Source organism: Myxocyprinus asiaticus, chromosome 15, assembly GCF_019703515.2.
Source record: "Myxocyprinus asiaticus isolate MX2 ecotype Aquarium Trade chromosome 15, UBuf_Myxa_2, whole genome shotgun sequence".
NCBI lineage: Eukaryota > Metazoa > Chordata > Actinopteri > Cypriniformes > Catostomidae > Myxocyprinus > Myxocyprinus asiaticus.
In genome coordinates, this window is record NC_059358.1 from 37,218,302 (window position 1) to 37,243,820 (window position 25,519).

At 39.0% G+C, this 25,519-nt stretch overlaps 1 protein-coding gene across 1 annotated transcript in view; it reads left to right on the top strand.

Annotated features, from left to right (window-relative positions):
- Positions 1 to 1,091: 1,091 nt before the first annotated feature.
- The window catches only part of LOC127452504 (transmembrane protein 65-like), an 80,100-nt gene continuing 55,672 nt past the window's right edge, over positions 1,092 to 25,519 (top strand). The window contains exons 1-2 of the mRNA XM_051717986.1: positions 1,092 to 1,516; positions 1,656 to 1,940. Of these exons, the coding sequence (XP_051573946.1) occupies positions 1,688 to 1,940 (253 nt within the window). The 5' untranslated portion in view covers positions 1,092 to 1,516; positions 1,656 to 1,687. The remainder of the gene's footprint in view (positions 1,517 to 1,655; positions 1,941 to 25,519) is intronic.

Here is a 25,519-nt window from a genome sequence, read left to right on the forward strand (position 1 = left end):
TCATAGCTGAACCAAATCAGACAGTTACTGACGTGCAGAGGACAGACTAAATGACCGCTGAGTAAAACTGTATCAGCGGCGCCTGTGGCAGGTTGAATTTCCTCAGCTGGCAAAGGAAGTACAACCTCTGCTGGGCCTTTTTCACAATGGAGTCAATGTGTGTCTCCCACTTCAGGTCCTGTGAGATGGTAGTGCCCAGGAACCTGAATGACTCCACTGCTGCCACAGTGCTGTTTAGAATGGTGAGGGGGGTCAGTGTTGGGGTGTTCCTCCTAAAGTCCACAATCATCTCCACCGTTTTGAGCGTGTTCAGCTCAAGGATGTTTTGACTGCACCAGACAGCCAGCTGTTTAACCTCCCTTCTATATGCAGACTCATCGTCATCTCGGATGAGGCCGATGACTGTGGTGTCATCTGCAAACTTCAGGAGCTTGACAGAGGGGTCCTTGGCGATGCAGTCATTGGTGTAGAGGGAGAAGAGTAGTGGGGAGAGCACACATCCCTGGGGGGGCACCAGTGCTGATTGTACAGGTGCTGGAAGTGAGTTTCCCCTGTCTCTCAAATGATTTCATGACCACAGACGTCAGGACGACAGGTCTGTAGTCATTAAGTCCTGTGATATTTGGTTTCTTTGGGATGGGGATGATAGTGGACATTACGGTATCCTGGTAGACATAAAAAATGATTATGACACTCAATAAGTCAACCTAAAGTTGAAATCATTAAAATCACTCAGTAACAATGGACAACATGAACACAAGGTGGCACAATTGTTCACCCTTTTCTTTTTCTTTTTTTTTACATTTTGAGAGGCCTTGACATTTCATTCCACTTGCAATGTCATTTAAAATATTATACGAAGTAAATGAAATTAAAGTCGTATTAAAGCATTAAAATCACATGCAAAAACTATCAGCTCTACTGAAATAACCTTACGATATCATGAAGACGTCATTCGCTCACAAAACTAGAACAATCATATATGGGAAATGTAGTTCCGTATCCTAGCATGATTCAGCCCATTGAGCCACAGAACTGCCAAAAGAACTACACATCCCAGAGTGACATCTCTTCACAGGGTGTATGTTCTATAATAATAAAAAGCAGTCCAGAAAGGGCAGCGCCGAGTTGCTAAGAGACAATACATGAATGACGGTCGCACTTTACTGTAAAAAAGAGAGAAGAACTGGAGCGTCAGACAAATGTCGTCATCATTACGCACAGCCTTTGGCATTTATTCCAGCGGAAAATAAAAGCTGGCGAGTGAAGGGAGGACAGGACAGACATCACGCGGCAGCACGAGCAGTCAGAAGTCAATTTACACCCAATGGACATGAAATGAGAAATGTGACAGTTTGTTTTAGTTGTAAGTAGACCCGGGTGGAGACATATATCAATAATGGACATATGAAACAGTGCACTACGTCAACCCAACTGTGCTTTCGATTTTAATTAAATGCAGAAGAATTATCCATTATAATTTGTTTTGACGGGACACACTAGAAATCTCGTCGAGGTAAGCGATATTTGACTGTTAAAATAAAATATACAACTTTGTCTGCTGTATTCACAGTCATGTTTTATGTAAACTACACAGTTGTTGTGCACTCTTTACCTTATTGCCGAGCACTGACACCCTTAACTTTTCCTTCAAGGTTGCCCGACATCTCTCACCCCCCTTCGCACAATGCTGCCGTGCTTGCGTAGCGCCCTGAGGGCGAGCGCGCTGCTGGGGCGCGTCCGCGGAAAGAGCCCGTGTGCTGCGCTGCTGCTGACGCGGGTGCACGCATGTGGTTTGGGAACGCACACGCACAAGGAGCCCATGGAGCCCTTGAACTCGCCGCAGGGTGCGAGAGACTTCATCTACGGCCTGCATCCCACTGAACGCACATGCCTGCTGCGAGAACTGCACAAATTTGAGTCTATGGCCATAGCTCAAGGTAAAGAGACACATGATACATCATAATAACCATTTATAGTTAATGCATGAAGGGCATACTGTCAGACTGAGAAAAACTATAGCAATCACATAGAACAATACAATTGTGGAATACAATTAATTAAATTGGAATAGAATTATTTGAAATAATATTAGAAAAAGGAGGAATATATTACAGTGGAATACAGTCAAATAGAAAAGAATAGAAAAGGTTGAACATATTAAGTGGAATGCAACCAAATAATGAGAAATAGAATGAATAGGAATAAAACGGAATAAAATGTAATAGTATAGGATAAAGTGGCATAGAATAAAATAAAGTGGAATGCAATCAAATAGAATAAGGTGGAACAGAATAAAATAGAATGGAATGGGAAAAAAATGGAATAGACTAAAGTGAATTAGAATAAGGTGGAATACAATAGAATAGAATAGAATAGGTCAAACAGAACAGAATACAGTAGAATGGAACATAACAATGGGAAATAGAATAAAGAGGAATGAAATTGAACAAAGTGGAATAGTATAGAATAAGGTGGAATAGAATAAAATAGAATGGAATATAAAAAGGTGGAATAGAATAAAGGGGTTCAGTCAAATTAAAGTGAAATAGAATAGAATAGAATGCAATAGGGTTGAATGGGATACAGTAGATTATAATACAGTAGAATATAATATAATAAAGTAAATAAGAATAAAGAGGAATAGAATAGAATAGAATAAAGTAAATAAGAATAAAGTGGAATAAATAAAGTAAATACAAATAAAGAGGAGTAGGATAGAATGAAGAGAAATAAAAAAGTAGAATAGAGTGAAATAAAATATTATGGAATGCAATACAGAGGAATAGAATACAATTGCATCTGCTCTGACTCTATTTAGTAGTACTTAAAATGTAGTAACATGGTAGTAATAATTACTAGTGATCATTTAACGGAGGTTGACCCCCATGAGAATGGTGTTGTGATTTTAATTATTTTTGTGAAAGCAATTGATGGCACAAGCAGTTGTTTGCTAATACACCAAACCTTTCTCATGCACTTCACAATGTGAATTTAACCATCAATATTAATGTAATTCCTGTGAGCCCACAGTTATTTGGGGCTATAAGAATGAGTGTTCCCGTAGCATGCTAATTCTAAAGCTATTTCCTCTTCTCAGTCCGAACACCCTCTCCGCAGAGCTCATGGACAGGTGAAGGTCTGTGTGGCTGATGTTTGCTGACTGCCACTTCAGGTGTCTTTAAGAGAAGGCCTGGACAGTAATGTGGGGTTTTAAAGGGATAGTTCATTTACTCATCATTTACTCACCCACATGTTCTTCCAAACCCGAAGGACTTTCTGTCTTCTTTGAAACACGAAAGGAGATGTTTAGCAGAATGTCCAAACTGCTCTTATCCATATAACAAAAGTAAATAGTGACAGAATTTTCATTTTTGGGTAACTTTTTTCCTCTAAGGGTGACAGGATACAATGATGCTAACCTTTGTATATTCTTTTTAATTATTATTATAAAAATGCATGAGTGCTTTTTTTTTTTTAGACAAATGCAACATAATATGGAGTGATGAAGCTTACATATGAAAAAGCAGATAGTTGTAGATCTATGGATCTAAAGTCTGGATCAGTGTTTGAAGTGCATTATGTGAAGAGCCAGTAAAAAAGAAATGGCTCGCTTTAAATGGTTTCCACTCTAAATTCTCTTTTTGATTTAATTTTAGGTGTTGAAATGTATTACAAATTGCTTAAATGTTGTGTTATTAAGTATAACCAATTAACATTTGTACTGTAGGAATACAAAAAGGCCCCATCTATTTTCTCCTGTTGTTTGTTATTTGAATTTTCACGAAATTATCGAAGAACGAGAATTAGTAGTAGTATTAGCAGTGTGTGGTAATCCAACTGAAAATACAACTGACTCCCACTTGAGGTGGTGTGGCTTAAAGATCTGGGCTAGTAGCCCAAATGTTATGTGTTCAGACCTCAGAAGGTGTGGCTAATGTGTTACTTGCATGGTGCCCATGATCAAGACATTTGATCAAACCCAAGTTGCTTTTGGGGGCTGTCCCTAAAGGAAAGTTACTTGGGATATGGAAGTATCTGCTAATTGAATAACAGTTACTAGAGTTTTACATTCACTGAAGAACATGTGAGTGGCAAAAAAGTTGCCCATGCGAAAGTCGCCTCTGCCATGTTTTGAATAATTCGATTTCTAGGTGGGTGCTAGGGTGTTCTGGGTGGTTGCAGTCAGAGACAATTTAGCTCAAGATGGACCGCTGGTATTAAAATGAATGGAAGAAATTGGAACACCCAACGGCTATAGAAAAGGAAGTCCCGCCTTACAGGTAAAATAGCCAATCACCTTTTAAATAGAGGGTATGTTTACACGACAACAATGTACTAAAAACGGAAACGTTTTTCCTTTGCGTTTTTGAAAAGTTTTGCGTACAGAGGACAGCGTTGTCAAAACGATCCCCGTTCACACGGATCCGCGAAAATGACTAAAAATGCTGTATTATGCATGCCAGGCCAGTAGTTGACGATGTCACTTTGTATAGAAACATTACGCGCCTGTGCACATAAGCATTCTTCCACAGAGCGGTGAATACAAACAATGAAGATGGCGAAAGCATCAAGCAATTTTGTCTGGACGGACGATGAGGTTGCTTTATTACTACAATTACTTTTCTGGAGAAGCATCAATAAACTTAAAATCTTGAGCAGCACAAACACAGTCCTGTAGTCCGCCATTGTAGTTTTGAATGTCTCGCGCGTTGTTTTAAAGTACTCGCGCGCATCCTATAGACTGAACTCTCAAGATTATTCAATAAACTCTGCTCATTTTTACCATCACTTCGTCTCCTGCCTTCTTCTATATTCCCCCTGCTGACACTTGGGCTGGTAGGAGAGTAAGTTAACATAAGATGTTGATGTTGACTGGTTTTGGATATCAGACAGGACTCTGATATATGGATATCTTCTGACGGAGACAGATGTCTTGTGTACACTGGATGTAACATTGTTTTCCTATTCTAAGCATATCATTGAATACTGTCCATGGCATCACATCTCTTGTCAATAGGCTATATACATAAGTGGTGGGTGAATGAATTGCAGCGTAAAGGTACATCAAATAAAGTTAAGTAAATAAATAACATTTAAAATACAAATACATTTTTCCCATCTGAATCCATACATTAATTTCAAGATTTTCAAATTGCAGGTTCTGCCTACTGTACAATGTTCACACTCCATACAAAACACTCCCAATGAATAAATTGTTGATTATTGTTATTTGCACAGACACCAGTATTCATATTGATAATTATACATCTCAAATTGATGTCTATAAAAATGATGGATTGATATAACACTTAATACATTTTTGTATGTTTACGCGGAGACGATAATGGCATTGTTTTCAAAAACTTGCACTTTGAAACCCGTTTTCAAAAGTTTGCATTTCAGGCCCCAAAACGCCGTTGTCGTGTAAACGAACAGCCAAAACGCATAAAAGTTTTCCGTTTTTTTAGTTGAAAACGTTGTGTAAACGGCCCCAGAGACATAACTGTCAGTCAACTCGAAAACGAGCATGCGCATTAGCTGAACCAGGATGAAAAATTGCAATCCATTGTTGTCAGATTTTACTGCTGATTTTAAATATGTTCTTTGATCGTAATCTTGACCAACCGTTGTGGAAATTTCACTCTTTCCCTATTCAAGTAGGTAGGAGCTGTATTTTTATGCCGCTTACATAGAAAATAGCTGCCCAGCCTGCCTGAGGGCGTTCTAAAGATGGCCGCCAAGTGGACTTACTTGTCTTGAAAGGGACCTTTGTTGTTGCTAGGTGGTTTCTCACAGGCCTAATTCAAAACAGCCCACCCCTTAAGTGTCTATGAAATTCTGGTCTCTGGTGCTATGGCTCCGTTCTCTGCTATAATGCAAGTCTATGCATATTTTTTCATCCGTTTTATCATCCTCCAGGGGACAAATGTAGGTCTGATCACTTAGAAAAGTAATAGCACATCTCTCCTCATCAAACAAACCGACGTAGCACAAATGGTTTGTTCAATATTGATATTATGGTATTATATTATTGATATTATTCAAATCCCTGATATTTATTGTTTTGAGGACTGTTATTAAAGGGAATGTGTATGGCTAATGTAATTGGGATAAAATGTGTATGCCACATTTTGGCTAATAGGACATACCAAAACATAACCCATACCCTAAAATGACAAATTGCAAAAATGAAATAACAGCTCTAATAATCACATTTTAACAACAATCTTTGTTTAACAATAATCATATTTTTATTCAGCAACATTTGTGCATATTGTCCACCTATTGGTGTGGTGTAGAAATTAGTAGGGATGTGCACAAGTAATCGATTAATTGAGGACTTGTTCGGCTTTAAATATTTGACTAGTTAAAACACTACTCGAATAATTCAGTTACATTTTTTTTTGTGCCATTGCCTGCCGTGGGCAACAATGAAACTGCTTCTCTCACCTAAATCTTGCGTTACAACTCAATGTATTAGTTGGCACTGTGGATAGTACATGATAGTGCTAAAGGAATATTTCACCCACAAAGGAAATTCTGTCATTATTTAAAGAGATTTTACCGATGCTGTTTATGCATAGTGCTCTTTCTTTCATGATAAAAACATGTTCAGAGGTTGAAGGTTGAACTTAAATTACAAATTTCCTTACTGTAACGGGGTGAATTATAGTCGATAATTGCTGTTGATAATTTATTAATCCAAAAGCAACTATCAGCACCGATTAATCTGCAAAACCGATACATCAGTCAACCTCTAGTAGTAATGAAGGTAGCTGAACTTCATGGACAGGTTTCAAGGTGTCAAATGCATTAGGTCCTGAGAGAAGTAGGTCATTCAACACTGTTCCAAAGAAACAACCCACAGGTAGCACATCAACAACATTCAGTAGTGTTTTTGATATGTTTGGTGAGTAGGTTGTGTTGTTAAATGAAGTTTTTCAGTGCCAGGGAATGTGTAAATGCTATAGCACTGCTAATGTCAGTTATCACACAGCCAGTCATGAAAAGACTTTAGGGAATCATTAAGCTGTCTGAAATCAGTCTGAGTGGATTACACTTCATTATAATAAAATGGCATTCACATTTAATTCACATCACATATGATGGAGTACAATAATAGACCATTTATTTTCCATCTAGTCATTTTCTGTAGATATTACAAGCCTGTTTTGTTATATTGCCAGTTTATTTCATAATTTAATAACTTAGTGTATTTCTTAGGCGAGCAATGGATTGCTTTAGTTTCAGAAACAAGACATCATCATAATTGTCATACCTTGCTGCATATACTCAGGGTCAATGCCTTTTTCATGCATTGATAATCAGAAAGATTTCCTGATGATTATCGATCTATATCTGCATTTTTTTATCTGCTTTTCCACCATCAGCCTGAACGGTTCTGAAAATGGTACGAAACGGTTCTAGTAGCATTTCCACTTGGGCACGATTCTGCACGGAACGATTATAAACCATTCTCAGCATGGTTAGCTAACCGTGATCAACCGTGTTGGTGGAATGGCTTTAGTACGTGGCGATTCACGATTGTCAATTTTAATTTTCCATCATCTTAAACGCGACACAAACATTACTGACCATAAACAATAACACGACTGCTAGCTGTTAGCTACTAGCTCATTGTGCTGTATAAAGCAGTTGTTGCATGGTGATTTTACACAAGTGTAACAGTTAAATTGGCCTGGTTGTTTTAGAAGCAAGCTTTCCAGTAGCTGGTCAACTAAATAAAGTGAAGCTTTCAAGCAGAATATAGAGTTAACGTAACAAAACGTACCATTCTCCATCGTGGACTCCAAAAATGCAGAGTCCAGGGCACTCTCCCTCCCATTGCTTGCCGGTCTATTTCCATAGATAGCGTCCATTTGGTCGAACCAATTCTACTTACTTCTGTTTGAACCACTCCGGCTGTTGTGGTCCTTGATGGTTCTGTAGTCAATTTTAAGTTTTTTGTTTTTGTTTTTGTGATTAACATTTTTATTGATTTTTCAAACATATATATATATATATATATGTATATATATGTATATATATATGTATATGTATATATATATATATATATATATATATATATATATATATATATATATATATGTATATACGCATAAACACACACATTCTCATACACATATATACATACACATATAATAAACATACAACTCTAAAACTTAAGTTTTTTTAACTTTTCCCTACACTGTTGGTAGGTCCAGTATGCGGCCAACAGCTGAGACACTTCCTGAAAGACTTTTTCGTTTTGCGTCGTTTCGTTCGTCGCTAACGAGAGGAACGTCTGCACCTCGTTTATTGACCACGGCGTGGTTTTGCGCACAGCCATTTCTTTTTACAATTGGAAAGTTGCGTGAACAAATGATATTGCTGGTGCTAACTTTAAAATTAGCAGGTAGATGTCCCGTGTCGCAAATCCAGTGATGCTGGTAGTGACGATTCTCTCTGACCAATCTGTGACCTGCAGGGTTTTGACGTCACATTTAGTATCGGCTCGGCTCGCTTGGAACCTCGACCGAGGTGGTACTAAAAAAAGTATCAGGTACCAGGTACTATCCACAGTGGAAAACCCCCAAAAAGCGAGCAGAGTCGAGTCGAGTTGAGCTGTAACGTGCAGTGGAAAAGCCCCATGACTGTCATTGAAAAGTTTGGACACACTTGACTGGATGTATGTTTCTCATGAACTTAAAATCTAACAAACCTAAAGGTTTGAAGATTTATGATAAAATGCTTGAAATTACTTTTGTAGACAAAAATCAATCAAATCAAATCAGTCAAATCACTTTATTGTCACACAACCATATACACAAGTGCAACAGTGGATGAAAGTCTTTAGTGCAGTTCCGAGCAACACAGCAGTTGTGACAGTGATGAGACATATACCAATTTACAATAAACATCAGATTTACACAACACAATTTACATATATACATATAATTACACAATATACAAATAATAATATACAATGTACAGTATACAATACACACAATATAGAATACACAGTATACAATAAAAATAATATATGTAAATGTGCAGTAAGGTTGTATAGTGTTGTATTGACATTCAGGCTGTCGGTTGATAGTCAGTTGCTAGTGTGTTATTAAGAGAAATATAATTATGACAGTCCAGTGTGAGATTAATAAAGTGCAATGCTGATATATGTTGATCATGAGTGATCAAGAGTTCAAAAGTCTGATTGCTTGGGGGAAGAAGCTGTCGTGAAGTCAGCTGGTGCGAGTCCTGATGCTGCGATACCGCCTGCCTGATGTGAGCAGTGAGAGCAGCCCATGGCTCGAGTGACTTGAGTCTCTGATGATCCTCCGAGCTTTTTTCACACAACGCCTGGTATTTATGTCCTGGAGGGAGGGAAGCTCACCTCCGATGATATATCTGGCAGTTCGCACCACCCTTTTTAGGGCTTTGCGGTTGAGGGCAGTGCTGTTGCCGTACCAAGCAGTGATGCAGCCAGTCAGGATGCTCTCTACAGTGCTGGTGTAGGACCGTGTGAGGATGTGGTGGTTCATTCCAAACTTCCTCAGCCTTCTCAGGAAGAAGAGGCGCTGGTGAGCTTTCTTCACAACGGCTTCAGTGTGGACTGACCATGTGAGTTCCTAAGTAATGTGGACACCGAGGAACTTGAAGCTGCTGACTCTCTCCACTGGTGCTCCATTGATGGTGATGGGGCTGTGTTCTCTGTCTTTTCTCCTGAAGTCCACCACAAGTTCCTTTGTCTTACTGACGTTGAGGGAGAGGTTGTGTTCCTGACACCAGTGTGTCAGAGTGTGCACCTCCTCTCTGTAGGCTGTTTCATCATTGTCAGTGATCAGACCTACCACCGTCGTATCATCAGCAAACTTAATGATGGCATTGGAGCTATTTGTTGCCACACAGTAATGTGTGTACAGGGAATACAGGAGTGGGCTGAGAACACAGCCCTGCGGGGCTCCAGTGTTGAGGGTCAGTGATGAGGAGATGTTGCTGCCCATTCTAACCACCTGGCGTCTGCTTGACAGGAAGTCCAGGATCCAGCTGCACAGCGAGCTGTTTAAGCCCAGAGCCCGGAGTTTCGCATCAAGCTTGGAGGGCACTATGGTGTTGAATGCTGAGCTGTAGTCTACAAACAGCATTCTCACATATGTGTTCATTTTTTTCCAAGTTGGAAAGAGTAGTGTGTATTGTGACTGCAATTGCATCATCAGTGGAGCAGTTGCTTCTGTAAGCATACTGTAGTGGGTCCAGTGAGGCAGGAAGCACAGAGCAGATGTGGTCTCTGATAAGCTTTTCAAAGCACTTGCTGACAGTACAAGTGTGAGAAGCACAGTGCCATGTAGTGAAATTGTTTAGTTTTACTGTTCCATTATTGTTCAGGTTTTCACTGTTCAAAGGCCACAACAATTGTTCAACTCCACTCTCAATGTTGTAGTTCATTAAACTGTAATTTCGGTCAACAAAGTGTTTCTCTTGTTGCATACTTGCATGTTTCAGATTAATTTTAATGTGCAGTATTTTCTCTCTTTTCTAGTAATCAAGTAAATTTTCAAATCAATACTTAAAACTCTTTCTCTTTGTTTCCCATGTAAAAACCTCCACACAACACTGACATAGACAGTGTTCTAAAAATGCAATATGTTAAAGTAAAACGTCAAAGAGAAAAAGGACAAGGTGAAGCTTTAAAAAAAAAAAAGCCTTCATGTCCATTGTAATGTTATCTGTAATATATGTTATATGTAATTTTAACCAGTTATCTGCAAAGCTAATGTTTAAATGAGAATGTATGTTCAAACACTCTAAAAGGCATTTGTTAATTCTCCTTAACTTCAGTGAATAACAGGATTTGAATGGTATTTTCATTTAAATGAAATAAGCCTCCGCTGCAGGGTTCAGGCCAGGCTGTGAGCCTCATTATATATGCTACTCATTTATTAAATTGCAATGTTTTTAATGGATGAAATGATAAGATAAAATTACAATATTTAATTAATCAGATGGGAAATCAGAGTAATTAAAAAGTTATTACAATCCTGAGAGATATTTGATTAGATGTGAAATTATTTATTACCATCGGTTGCAGAGCATGTGAGCGAAGTGGAGCGGTGTGACACTCTGCTCAATAACCCGCTCCATGCACGTGTGCTCCGCCGCTCACAGCCCAAGCGGACGCTCTGCTCAAGTACTGCTCACGCTCACTGGTAAAAAAGCGTTCGCTCAAATCCCGCTCCGACATGAAACTTCTCTGTAGTATACTTGGTTCCAAACACGCACACAGAGGGTAGCTACAGTGGCCCAAGCAACTGCCCCTTTGCCCACATGGGCTGAGGTGCCCCTCTGGGTGAAATATAGACTATAGGCCGACATTTATTAAATTATCAAATGATTAATAACATACACATCTGAAATTATGTGACTGTATTGTTGAGTTTTTGTATATAAAATCTCACTGTTTATTTTGGACTGGTTTACAACGGCTGTTACATAATCGGGTCTACCAGACCTTCCTTATCATTTGTAATCAGTCAAATATTTAGCTGTTAGCACATATGTCATTGAACATCTTCAAATAATGCCTTAAAAAATTCCAGTTCTAAATGACCTTTATTTACTTTAAACAAGTCATCAAACACGCCTCTACAAGTGACAAAACACATGTACGTTGGCACTTAAACTCGCATACGCGCGAATTTGCGCTTTTCAGTTTAAACTGGACCCGAGTGACTATATAATGCTATCAGACTTTTGGTCTGTACATTAAAATGAACAATTTCTCATCCTAATTTTGTGTTCAGTTTTAAGTTCTCCAGAAAAGAGCAGTAAATGTTTTTCTCTTTTTCAGTATTGTTGCTTAATTAATTTTTCCTACAATTTTATATGTACGAATCATAATCATTGTCTAAAGGACTGTGGTTGTTTATATAATAATTATTATATTAGTAGATAGCATGTGCCACCTTTGTTTTTCCTTGATATTTTTAAAGCATTATAAAGTGAATCTGGATTTATATGTGTCAAACGATCATGTCTTGTGTATGCACTCTTTATATGTACGGCAAGGTTTAACCATGGATTTAACAAATAAAAAATATTTGCCCTGCATAAAGTAAGATTATATATATATATATATATATATATATGCAGTGGTGTGAAAAAGTGTTTGCCCCCTTCCTGATTTCTTATTTTTTTGCATGTTTGTCACACTTAAATGTTTCAGATCATCAAACAAGTTTAAATATTAGTCAAAGATAACACAAGTAAACACAAAATGCAGTTTTTAAATGAAGGTTGTTATTATTAAGGGAAAACAAAATCCAAACCTACATGGCCCTGTGTGAAAAAGTGATTGCCCCCTAAACCTAATAACTGGTTGGGCCACCCTTAGCAGCAACAACTGCAATCAAGCGTTTGCGATAACTTGCAGTGAGTCTTTTACAACGCTGTGGAGGAATTTTGGCCCTCTCATCTTTGCAGAAGTGTTGTAATTCAGCCACATTGGAGGGTTTTCGAGCATGAACTGCCTTTTTAAGGTCATGCCACAGCATCTCAATAGGATTCAGGTCAGGACTTTGACTAGGCCACTCCAAAGTCTTCATTTTGTTTTTCTTCAGCCATTCAGAGGTGGACTTGCTGGTGTGTTTTGGATCATTGTCCTGCTGCAGAACCCAAGTTCGCTTCAGCTTGAGGTCATGAACAGATGGCCGGACATTCTCCTTCAGGATTTTTTGGTAGACAGCAGAATTCATGGTTCCATTTATCACAGCAAGTCTTCCAGGTCCTGAAGCAGCAAAACAGCCCCAGACCATCACACTACCACCACCATATTTTACTGTTGGTATGATGTTCTTTTTCTGAAATGCGGTGTTACTTTTACGCCAGATGTAATGGGACACACACCTTCCAAAAAGTTCAACTTTTGTTGCGTCAGTCCACAGAGTATTTTCTCAAAAGTCTTGGGGATCATCAAGATGTTTTCTGGCAAAAATGAGACGAGCCTTAATGTTCTTTTTGCTCAGCAGTGGTTTTCGTCTTGGAACTCTGCCATGCAGGCCATTTTTGCCCAGTCTCTTTCTTATGGTGGAGTCATGAACACTGACCTTAACTGAGGCAAGTGAGGCCTGCAGTTCTTTGGATGTTGTTGTGGGGTCTTTTGTGACCTCTTGGATGAGTCGTTGCTGCGCTCTTGGGGTAATTCTGGTCGGCCGGCCACTCCTGGGAAGGTTCACCACTGTTCCATGTTTTCGCCATTTGTGGATAATGGCTCTCATTGTGGTTCTCTGGAGTCCCAAAGCTTTAGAAATGGCTTTATAACCTTTTCCAGACTGATAGATCTCAATTACTTTCTTTCTCATTTGTTCCTGAATTTCTTTGGATCTCGGCATGATGTCTAGCTTTTGAAGATCTTTTGGTCTACTTCACTTTGTCAGGCAGGTCCTATTTAAGTGATTTCTTGATTGAGAACAGGTGTGGCGGTAATCAGGCCTGGGTGTGGCTAGAGAAATTGAACTCAGGTGTGATAAACCACAGATAAGTTATGTTTTAACAGGTGGGGCAAACACTTTTTCACACAGGGCCATGTAGGTTTGGATTTTGTTTTCCCTTAATAATAACAACCTTCATTTAAAAACTGCATTTTGTGTTTACTTGTGTTATCTTTGACTAATATTTAAACTTGTTTGATGATCTGAAACATTTAAATGTGACAAACATGCAAAAAAAATAAGAAATCAGGAAGGGGGCAAACACTTTTTCACACCACTGTATATATTATATGAAATCATGTTTAATGATCCTAAAACAAATAAAAATGATTTAATTCACAAATTACACTGCCTTCGTTTCAGAAAAGTTTTTTTTTCTAATGTTCAATGATTATTCTATTTTTTTCTCTGTGCATGAATGCAGCAAGCAATGTCGAAGATGTTATCTGCAACCACTAATCTAGAATAAACTTTTTTTACATTTCACTTCTCGTTATGGTGTTGATTTGGCTTTGGGAGACCGACCAGCAGTTATGTGCCACTTTATCCCGAAGCAGAAATCGAAAGCAACAGGTGGTCGATTAAGTGAGATATTCCACTATGAAATTCTCTGTGAGAGAGCTGAAATTTTTACCAATCAAATGCTCAATTGTACAATGGAGGCATGAAAGCAGAATGCTGTGCCTGCAAATTAGGACACACTGATCTGCAAGATCATACGTTTATTGGTTTTGATGCAGGGATTTTTTGTGTGTGTTCGCTGGGATTCAAGGAAAAATGCTTTGCCAATATACAGTATTATTAAGTTTACATATTCAATTGAGGGTGCTCTAATATTCGCAACCCTGCAGAACCAGGCTTGCATCTAGCTGGCAGCTGCACTGACATGATGGCAAAACAAAAAGATACATTACTTATTTATTAGTGAATAGTAGTGTAGTCTACTAGCTCACCTTTTGCTGCACTACATCACGTAGCAGATCCTCGTGCTCTCTGGCAGTGTGACACGTACGATTCCAAAAGGAATATTTGCTAATTCTCACGGTCCCTCCACACTCCCTTTTGATTTCCTCATTCTTAGCTTTGATTTATACTTTGCATTTATTTAGGTTATAAGGTTTGTAACTTCGCTAAAACAATGTTAGAGCTCCATAACCTCAGGCCTGTTGCTTATTTCGCAGATTCCCAAACCAGCATATCATGAAGCGCATTCTGGGTTGAGCGAGCAGCCTGAGCGAGCAGAGTGGAATCTTCAAAAAGGCGCTCTCCGCTCGAGAGGAATTATCACCGCTCTGCTCTCACTCCGCTCCGCTCACATGCTCTGAGCAGTTGATATGTTTAGTTTACTCATGGATTTATCTTGTGAAGTCTACTAAACTGATGACATCATGTGTAGTCTTGTGTAGTCTACTAGACTGATGACATCATGATGGCACCGTGGATGGCAGCCTCGGTGTGTAACGCTCCTATTGTTTTGTTGTTTTTGTTTGTTTGTCCTGTGTTTAGTAATCTTTTTCCAGTCAGTTTTACCAGAGACAAACTGCTGAACATTCGACAACTTATACCATACAGTCTTTTCCCGGTTTTTGAATATTCAGACGTTTTGATGGACATTTTAGTTGGAGGCTCGGCTTTGTTGTTCAGGAGACGCAGGCGAGGGAGACAAGCCAGTGCGCTGGTCAAACTCCGTCGGTGCGGCTTTCAAACAGCCCTGCTGAGCATTCATCTTGCGAATCTCCGCTCTCTTCCAAACAAATGGACAAACTACATCTCCTCACCCACACAAACAAGGACTTTTCAACCTCTGCTGCCTTGTGCTTCACAGAAACCTGGCTGAGTGAAGCTATTCCGGGCTTTCAGCTGTTCAGAGCGGATCGCATCGCGGAGTTAACAGAGAAAACGAGAGGCGAATCAATGAAAGTTGGTGTTCAGATGTAACAAAATTAAAGAGGATGTGCTGTCCTAATTTGGAAGCGCTCTTTATTAACTGTAAGCCGTTTTACTCGCCACGGGAGTTTTCCTCGTTTATTCTGGTGAGTGTGTATATCGCGCCAAACGCGTGTTTGAATGTGCCGCTGCAACAGCTGACTGATCAAATCACAGACACAGAACAACAATACCCGTACTCAGTTATTATTATTCTTGGGGATTTTAACAAAGAAAATCTCGGGGGCCTGGGTAGCTCAGTGGTAAAGACGCTGGTTATCACCCCTGAAGTTCACTAGTTTGAATCCCAGTGCGTGCTGAGTGACTCCAGCCAGGTCTCCTAAGCGACCAAATTGGCCCGGTTGCTATGGAGGGTAGAGTCACATGGGGTAACCTCCACGTGGTCGCTATAATGTGGTTTGTCCTCGGTGGGGTGTGTAGTGGGTTGAGCGTGGTTGCCGCGGTGGGTGGCGTGAAGCCTCCACACGCGCTATGTCTCCGTGGCAACGCGCTCAACAAGCCACGTGATAAGATGCGCGGGTTGACGGTCTCAGACGCGGAGGCAACTGAGATTCATCCTCAGCCACCCGGACTGAGGTGAATCACTACGCGACCACGAGGACTTAAAAGCACATTGGGAATTGAGCATTCCAAATTGGGAGGAAAAAACAAAGCAAATCTCACATGTGAACTGCCCAAATACAAACAGCACATTATATGCCCCAAAAGAGACAGGAACATACTGGATCATTGCTTCACAACAATAAAGAATGCATATCGCTCTGTCCCTAGAGCAGCTTTGGGACTCTTTGTTCACTGTCTGGTTCATCTTCTTCCAACCTAAAGGCAGAAATTAAAATCAACCAAGCCATGGACCAAGAGATGGACCAATGAAGCAGATCGGGAACAACAAGCCTGCTTTGAATGCACAGATTGGAGTGTTTTTGAGGCTGCAGCCACAGACCTGGACGAGATCACAGATACTGTTACATCATATATCAGTTTCTGTGAGGATATGTGCATTCCTACTAGGACTTATCTAAAGTTCAACAACAACAAACCGTGGTTTACAGCAGAGCTCAGGCAGCTTCATCAGGCCAAAGAGGATGCTTACAGGGGTGGGGATAAAGTCTTGTACAGTCAGGCCAGGAACACACTGAACAAGCAAATCATAGTGGCTAAAAGAAGATACTCTGAGAAGCTAATGACCCTGCATCCATGTGGAGTGGCATGAAACAACTCACAAATTACAGGACTCCTACCCCAACCCTGTGGTGGTCCAACAACTGGCTGACGACCTGAATGTGTTCTACTGCAGATTAGAAAGGCCCAGTCTCACACCCCACACCCACTCTGACCTTCACTTCACACAAACACCAACACCTCCTGCAACCCCCCTCCTGCTACTCAAACTGCACTTAAGATCTGTGAAGATGATGTGAGCCAGGTCTTTCGGAAACAAAAGACGAGGAACGCTTCAGACCCAGATGGCGTCTCACCAGCGTGTCTTCGCTCCTGTGCTAACCAGCTGGCCCCCATCTTCACACAGATCTTCAATAGATCACTGGAGCAGTGTGAAGTCCCATGCTACTTCAAACACTCAATCATTATTCTTGTCCCAAAGAAACCAAAAATCACAGGACTTAATGACTACAGACCTGTCACCCTGACCTCTGTGGTCATGAAATCATTTGAGAGACTGGTGTTGGCCCACCTGAAGAACATCACTGGACCCTTCAATTTGGTTATCGAGCAAACAGGTCTGTGGATGATGCAGTCAACATGGGATTGCATCATATCCTGCAACATCTGGACAGACCAGGGACATATGCAAGGATCCTTTTTGTGGACTTCAGTTCGGCTTTCAACACCATCATCCCAGCTATACTCCGTAATAAATTACACCAACTCTCTGTTCCCATGTCTATCTGCCAGTGGATTACCAGCTTTCTGACAGACAGGCAGCAGCTTGTGAGACAGGGGAAACTCACTTCCAGCACCTGTACAATCAGCACTGTTGCCCCCCAGGGATGTGTGCTCTCCCCACTACTCTTCTTGCGCTACACCAATGACTGCATCGCCAAGGGCCCCTCTGTCAAGCTCCTGAAGTGTGCAGATGACCCACTGTCATCTGCCTCATCTGAGATGACGATGAGTCTGCATACAAAAGGGAGGTTGAACAGCTGGCTGTCTGGCGCAGTCAAAACAACCTTGAGCTGAACACGCTCAAAACGGTGGAGATGATTGTGGACTTTAGGAGGAACACCCCAACACTGACCCTCCTCACCATTCGAAAAAGCACTGTGGCAGCTGTGGAGTCATTCAGGTTCCTGGGCACTACCATGTCACAGGACCTGAAGTGGGAGACACACATTGACTCCATTGTGAAAAAGGCCCAGCATAGGTTGTACTTCCTTCGCCAGCTGAGGATGTTCAACCTGCCACAGGCACTGCTGATACAGTTCTACTCAGCAGTCATTGAGTCTGACCTCTGCACCTCAATAACTGTCTGGTTTGGTTCAGCTACGGAATCAGACATCAGAAGACTACAAAGGACAATTTGGACTGCTGAGAGGATTATTGGTTGCCCCCTGCCCCCCCCTTCAAGAACTATACACTTACAGAGTGAGGAAAAAGGCTGGAAAAATCACTCTGGACCCCACTCAGCCTGCCCATTACCTTTTTGAACTTTTGCCTTCTGGCTGACGCTTCAGAGCTCTGAGCACCAGAACCATCAGGCACAGGAACAGTTTTTTCCCTCAGGCTATCCATCTCATGAACAGTTAAATTGCCCCATTGAGCAATAACTATGTGCAATATACAGTTAAGTCTTTTTTATATTTATCCAACACATCCAACCTCTTCTGCCATTTCATTCCTCTGAAAAAAAAAAAAAAAAAAAAAAACATTTGCACTGTACATAAAAGATTTGTATTTGCACTGTACATAACAGATAACAGATTTGTATTAGATTGCACTACGTATGTGTGTATGTATGTATGTGTGTGTCTGTGTGTGTATGTACGTATGTGTATAACTATTTTTTTTTTAATTATTATTATCTGTCTTGCTGCTGTTTTTGTATTGTTTTTGTATTGTTGTACACTGGAAGCTCCTGTCACCAAAACTGATCTTAACTTTTAGATGTTAGAGGTGAAGTGTGTAATTTCTGTCCCAAACAGAATCAAATAGAATTGCAAATATATGGCACTCCCCCATTGGTAAAAAAAACAGATAGTCCCACCCCACACTTACGCCATTGGTTGAGCCAATGTTGTTTTGTCCAACCCAGTCGGGATGCTCAAATAAACAGATTGCAATTATGTGTGTTGTCGCTAGTGGCGCAGAAATTATACACTTCATCTTTAAGGTGATTTTAAAATGATGTCATAAATAAATGGACATTAGTCAGGGTAAACTTCAAGTTTAATTTGTTGCTAATAGGGATGATGTGATTATCTCACGATTCGGTTCGATATACGGAAGGAGGTTCACGATTCGATATAATCTTCATTCGATTTAATAACACTTAAATGACAAAGTATGACAGAAAATTGTGGTTTTTTTTGTGTTTTTTTTATGTTGGCGCAAAATGCACATTATAATTGCTTATCAAAATTACGTTATTTAATAGACAATATAAAGTTCAAAGTTTAAATAATAAGAGTTTCTTATATACCTTTCTTTATAAGAAAAGATCACAAACAAATGAGCCTTCAAAAATAGTGGGCTACATTCAAACTGATCAGGTGCAGAACAAGCAACTGAACTGAACAGAACCTGAAGCAGAAGCAGGTGAATGTGTATGTTTTATTTTTTACTAATTTGTTTGTCATAATTGTTATAATCACATTTTAACTTTTTAAAATCGAAACATTTTACATTCTATCAGTTAATATTGTATCATGAAATTGTATACAGTTGACGTCAGAAGTTTACAAACACCTTAGCCAAATACATTTAAACTTAGTTTTTCACAAGTTCTGACATTTAATTGTAGAAAACATTGCCTGTCTTAGGTCAGTTAGGATCACTACTTTATTTTAAGAATGTGAAATGTCAGAATAATAGAAGAGAGAATGATTTCTTTCAGCTTTTATTTCTTTCAACACATTCCCAGTGGGTAAGTAGTTTGCATACACTTGGTTAGTATTTGGTAGCATTGCCTTTAAATTGTTTAACTTGGGTCAAACGTTTTGGGTAGCCTTCCACAAGCTTCTCACAATAAATTTCTAGAATTTTGGCCCATTCCTCCAGACAGAACTGGTGTAACTGAGTCAGGTTTGTAGGCCTCCTTGCTCGCACATGCTTTTTCAGTTCTGCCCACAAATGTTCTATCAGATTGAGGTCAGGGCTTTGTGATGGCCACTCCAATACCTTGACTTTGTTGTCCTTAAGCCATTTTGCCACAACTTTGGAGGCATGCTTGGGGTCATTGTCCATTGGAAGACCCATTTGCGACCAAGCTTTAACTTCCTGGCTGATGTCTTGAGATGTTCCTTCAATATAGACATATACATTTCCTTCCTCATGATGCCATCTATTTTGTGAAGTGCACCAGTCCCTCCTGCAGCAAAGCACCCCCACAACATGATGCTGCCACCCCCATGCTTCACAGTTGGGATGGTGTTTTTGGGCTTGCAAGCCTCACCCTTTTTCCTCCAAACATAACAATGGTCATTATGGCCAAACAGTTCAATATTTGTTTCATTAGACCAGAGGACATTTCTCCAAAAAGTAAGATCTTTGTCCCCATTTGCACTTGCAAACTGTAGTCTGGCTTTTTTATGGTGGTTTTGGAGCAGTGACTTCTTCCTTGCTGAGCAGCCTTTCAGGTTAGGTCAATATAGGACTTATTTTACTGTGGATATAGATACTTGACTACCTGCTTCCTCCCAGCATCTTCACAAGGTCCTTTGCTGTTGTTCTGGGATTGATTTGCATTTTTCGACCCAAACTACGTTCATCTCTAGGAGACAGAATGCGTCTCCTTCCTGAGCGGTATGATGGCTGCGTGGTCCCATGGTGTTTATACTTACGTAGTATTGTTTGTACAGATGAACGTGGTACCCTCAGGCATTTGGAAATGTTCCCATGATGTCAAGCAAAGAGGCACTGTGTTTGAAGTTAGGCCTTAAAATACATCCACAGGTACACCTCCAATTCAGTACACCTCCTATCAGAAGCTAATTGGCTAAAGGCTTGACTTGAATTTTCCAAGCTGCTTAAAGGCACAGTTAACTTAGTGAATGTAAACTTTTGACCCACTGGAATTGTGATATAGTCAATTAAAAGTGAAACAATCTGTCTGTAAACAATTGCTGAAAAAATTACTTGTGTCATGCACAAAGCAGATGTCCTAAACGACTTGCCAAAACTATAGTTTGCTAATATTTAATCTGTGGAGTGCTTAAAAATTTTTTATTTAATGACTTCAACCTAAGTGTATATAAACTTCTGACTTCAACTGTGTATATAATATGAGTTGTCAATGTTTGAAGTAATGTGTACAATTTACAATAATAACATTGAGTTTACATTTATTTGGAAAACACGCGCTACAATGGTACTGTCACTTTAAGAGTTCAATGAGCATCTCACAGACTCACACAGTGTTCCGGTTCATTTATTAACAAGAGAGAAGTCTTCTCAGAATTCTCAATAGGGGTAAAATCATGCGATTAAGAGATTATGATGTTCGACGGGTCATTTTATTTATGATCACATGGACAGAAAACAATGTTGCAAATTGTCCACATTACAGAAAAGACACATATAGATGACTGAGGTTATAAGAAGTCAAAGGTTGAGGAAGGACCAAGGAATTCATGTTCTTTGGCCTTCCCTGTCTCTTTCGACCACACAAACCCATGTATATTAGCTTTCCCACTTGTTAGTTTTGCTCTCAGCTCAAACAGAAGCAGAGCAGATAGAGGAAGCCCAGAGACAAGTGTATAATAATGCGTCTCTCCATCAGACAGTCCTCTAGGGTACCTGCACACTGACTGCGTGTGTTTTAGGGGGAATTCACTCTGTCCCTCATTCTTTCCATCCTGTCAAGCATGTCAGTGTGTTTGTGTATGCGCCTACTTTTTTCTTGGCACATCTCTCATCCTGGAATCGCTTTGAGGATGAAAGCTACCATTATTATTTTCTCTTTTGGTTTTCTCTTCCTATTAATTGGTGTCTTGGGAATATGAGGATATTTATACCTGTGAAAAGTTCTGGGCCTCATTTCCCAAAAGCACCGTAAGCCTAATTAGAACGTAGAATCCATCTTACGATTCATCTTAGTTTTGCGACCCATTTCCCAAAAGCATCGTAACTTAAGTAGTACTTGAAAATGCTCATAGATTTACGAGTGCTCTGGAGTACTCCTACAGAGCAAAGAGCATCGTAAGCACATAGATGTATGCAGACACATGCAGGACAATCGCAAAATTACACCTGATACAATTTAAACACCTATAGCTACACTTTATGCTAAAACTTTAATATCAGGATACTTATGTTTTATTTATTTTTATTTTACCAGACAAGTCTAATAATAATAATAATAATAATAATAATAATAATAATAACGAAATGCATAAAATATATAGTCTATATAAATGGATGAATAGATTAATTAGTAAACAAATAAAGTAATTTGTGTGGACTAGTTGGTAACAGAAAAGAGGTGGCATGATTGATGCAGACAACTGTATAAATTAAAACCAGAGAGAGATGAAAAAATTCAATAACTGCATGAAAATTGTCAGTATATTGGCTCACCATTCTTGTCTCCGCTTCCTATCTGACACCCAAAGGCGCTCTCGACAGCACTACAAGTTGTGTTGCACCGCACATGCAGACCTCCGCTTTGTTGGTGAATGTCCCTAAAGCACATCTTCTAAACGTCTCCTTATTTTGCGCTGCATGATAACATGGTGAATCTCGTAATATTCAATGAATGCTTGTAATTAGCAAGAGCATACAAAGGGCCTCTGCTGTCTCCACTAATCCTGGAAGCTTTCATATCGAGATAAATATGTGAAAAAGAAATATTACACATGCACACCTGATTATGGAAGCAGATTGTGTAAAAGAAATAGATCATTCTGCACAAAATTATTGTAAAACAATATGTAAATATGTAGTTAATTTGGTTGAATATTTCAGAAAATATTTTTAAACAAATATTAGCTAAGTAAATTACTCTGTAATCTCACTGAGATTTCAGCAACAGTAGGTTGAATGTTCTTCAGCTGAAATCGGTTTGTGCTTACCAAAATTTAAACTACTGCCCCCAGTGGGAAGCCGGAAGTATTGTTAAACTTATGGGCATGTGTGAGCTCCAGTTTCCTGGTGTCTACAGAGTGGGGCTCAAAGTGAGTTGTATTGTTAGTTGTAAATTAATTAATACAGTAATAGGAATGAATGCTTTTTTCACTTACACACTAACCCAAACCCCATCCCTAAACCTAACCGTTAGTGGAATAAAAAAGTGTGAAAATGCAAACTCCGAATCACATTCATTATTGATGATATGAACACAGTTACTTCCTGGTTTGTCATGGGACCAGAACCTGTGCCTTGCATATTTCCTCTCAAAATTAAATTTTAGATTTAATTTGTTTAAATGTAGTTTTAGCTCAATAAAATGTAGGACAACAACTTGCTGCGATTAAAAACAGCCATGTAGTGAGCAAGGCTCTTTTTTTAAATGTACATTTTACTTTTCCATTTAATGTTTAGTTATTTTCAGCATTGGATTGCTAATTTTAGATTAGCTATTTCATGGGTCACATTTCTATTTTGTTTTTATATATTTTTGTTTTTCATTTACTTTGGATTAATATTTTTAATTTAAATCAATCATTTTCATTGCATAGTTTAATAAGACAAAGTTTAGTTTTAGTTTTGCTTTAGTTAGTATACGATAATAACCGTTGTAGTGAGTCTTCAGTGCATTAGTTATTTTAGTTATATTTAATATTGTCATGCTTCAATCCACATTAGATTTTTAAATATTTTAGTAGAAAATGTTAAATGTGTTATTAGAAATTAATTTTGAGAGCTAGTCAATGTACAGACTGGCCAGTGGCTATTATGGAGGATATGTGAACCATTATAGCTGTATTGTTGGCAAGTTTTTAATGATCAGCTCTATTTCTCTGCTTATTATGACTGTACGCTTTGTGGAGTTCAGTGCATTGGATGACAGCCGGGCCATATAGAAACCTTGACATTGGTTGTTTTATGTGCTCATTCGTACAGCTCTGTAGGGTTCAATTCTCTATTGATTTTCTCCATCTCAGGCTCAGAGAGTAAAGTGCTCCAGTGTTAGCCTTTTGTTTGGATGAATGCTTATTTATATAGAGGTTTTACCAGACATAGAATTAGATGTGGACTCTTTGGGGTTTTTAGTATTATAAGAATAGTAATATGGTATTGTAATGAGATTTATAATGAGAATTTATGGATTTATTTCTTGCAATTTCAGTTTGAAGAGGAAGTGTGTGAGTTCTGTGCCACTAGTGTCACCAGACAGGACTGTAAAAAAATGCTGTTTTCAAATGGTCAGAAAACAGATTAATCCCGCCTCAAATTCACATTATTGGTTTAGCCAAAGTCACTGTGTCAGGTTGGTTGTGAAGCTAAAAAAACAAACAAAAAACAAAAAAAAACAAAGGAATGGTTTGAAAGCACTACAGTGTTTACGATGGGGAAACAGCCTACAAATGGCTTAATTGTAGTTGTCTCTGCATATTAAAAGGGGAAAAGAGCATGTTTTTTAACATTAAACAATTACACATTTAAAAGTAAAGAGGACACCCAGAAAACTTGAAACAAACAACCTATAAAATGTATAAAATGCAATTCAGTGTTTTAGGCCATGGTTAATTATGCCAGTTTCCCTAAAGGAACAGTGACAAAAACAATGAAAAAACACATCAAGCCTTTGAAGAACATCTAAGCACAAAATTAGCTCAGCAGTAATGGTCATTACAGAGCTATGGGTGTTTGGATGCACTGATCAAACTGCCAGGAAAGAAAATTAGGTAATCAGGCAATTTGAATACAGATTTGTTTGTTGCGTTGTGTTTACACCAGGTTGTGAATAAACTGCCATGAAATGTAAATATAGATGAAAGGTAAGCATGAATAATCAATGACACAGACTTTTTGCCCACCTGAATAAATTCAATCCAATCGCAGATTCCAAATGTACTTTCTATGTGCACCCTCTCTGCAAAAAATTGACAAATATTAAACTAGGGTTGAAGATCTTTCCTCTCAAAAGGTTTTAAAGGCACTTCAAAAGTCAGCAGGTCAACATCTAGATTGTATCCATTTAGGCTTACTGGGGTCTTTTCTGAAGACTGACGTAACTATAAAAGTTATAAAAGGCTAAAATAGCAAGTTTTGCATGTCATGCAGAGCAAAGTAAAAAAGGACAGAAAGCTTTAATTTCCTAATGGCCAAATTTACCAAGTAGGTGCTAGGAGGAATGATTATCTGAAGCTCAAGACCTTAGTGTGTCTGTTCTCAAGACAAATTGGGTTCTTAGAGGGCAACTGTGTTTAAGTTTTCCAGATAATTTAATCAATAGAAAGTGCAGCGAATTTTAGTGTGGAAGACTATTATGCCATACATAGTACAGCTTTATATGAAAAGACAGACACTCTCATTCCTGACTCTCATAGAGTTATTATCTCTAAACAGTTGTTGATTTGATTGTTGACAGATTTCAGTTTCATAGAAAAAGACCAGATGGAGTTTTATATATGCCTGTGGGAGTGAATCACAAATTTTTCAGACTCTTGGCAGCTTTATAAGCTGTAAACTGTAATGCCTCTCCTATGATTTTGGCAGATCCTTGAAATTCACATCATTTTAGTATCACTTGCTTGTTATACAGTTTTCTCGAGTTTACGGTAACATTTTGTTCTTTCATTATTTAAAAGCAGAAGCAGTGTAATGAACAATAGTGAGACAAACAGACCCAAGAGCAGAGGAACAGTTCAAAGGATTTATTAACAATAATGATGAACAATTATTGGGTTGAGGAATGTAGAAAATCCCGACACTGGCTGCAGCAGCGGGAAGCGACCTCC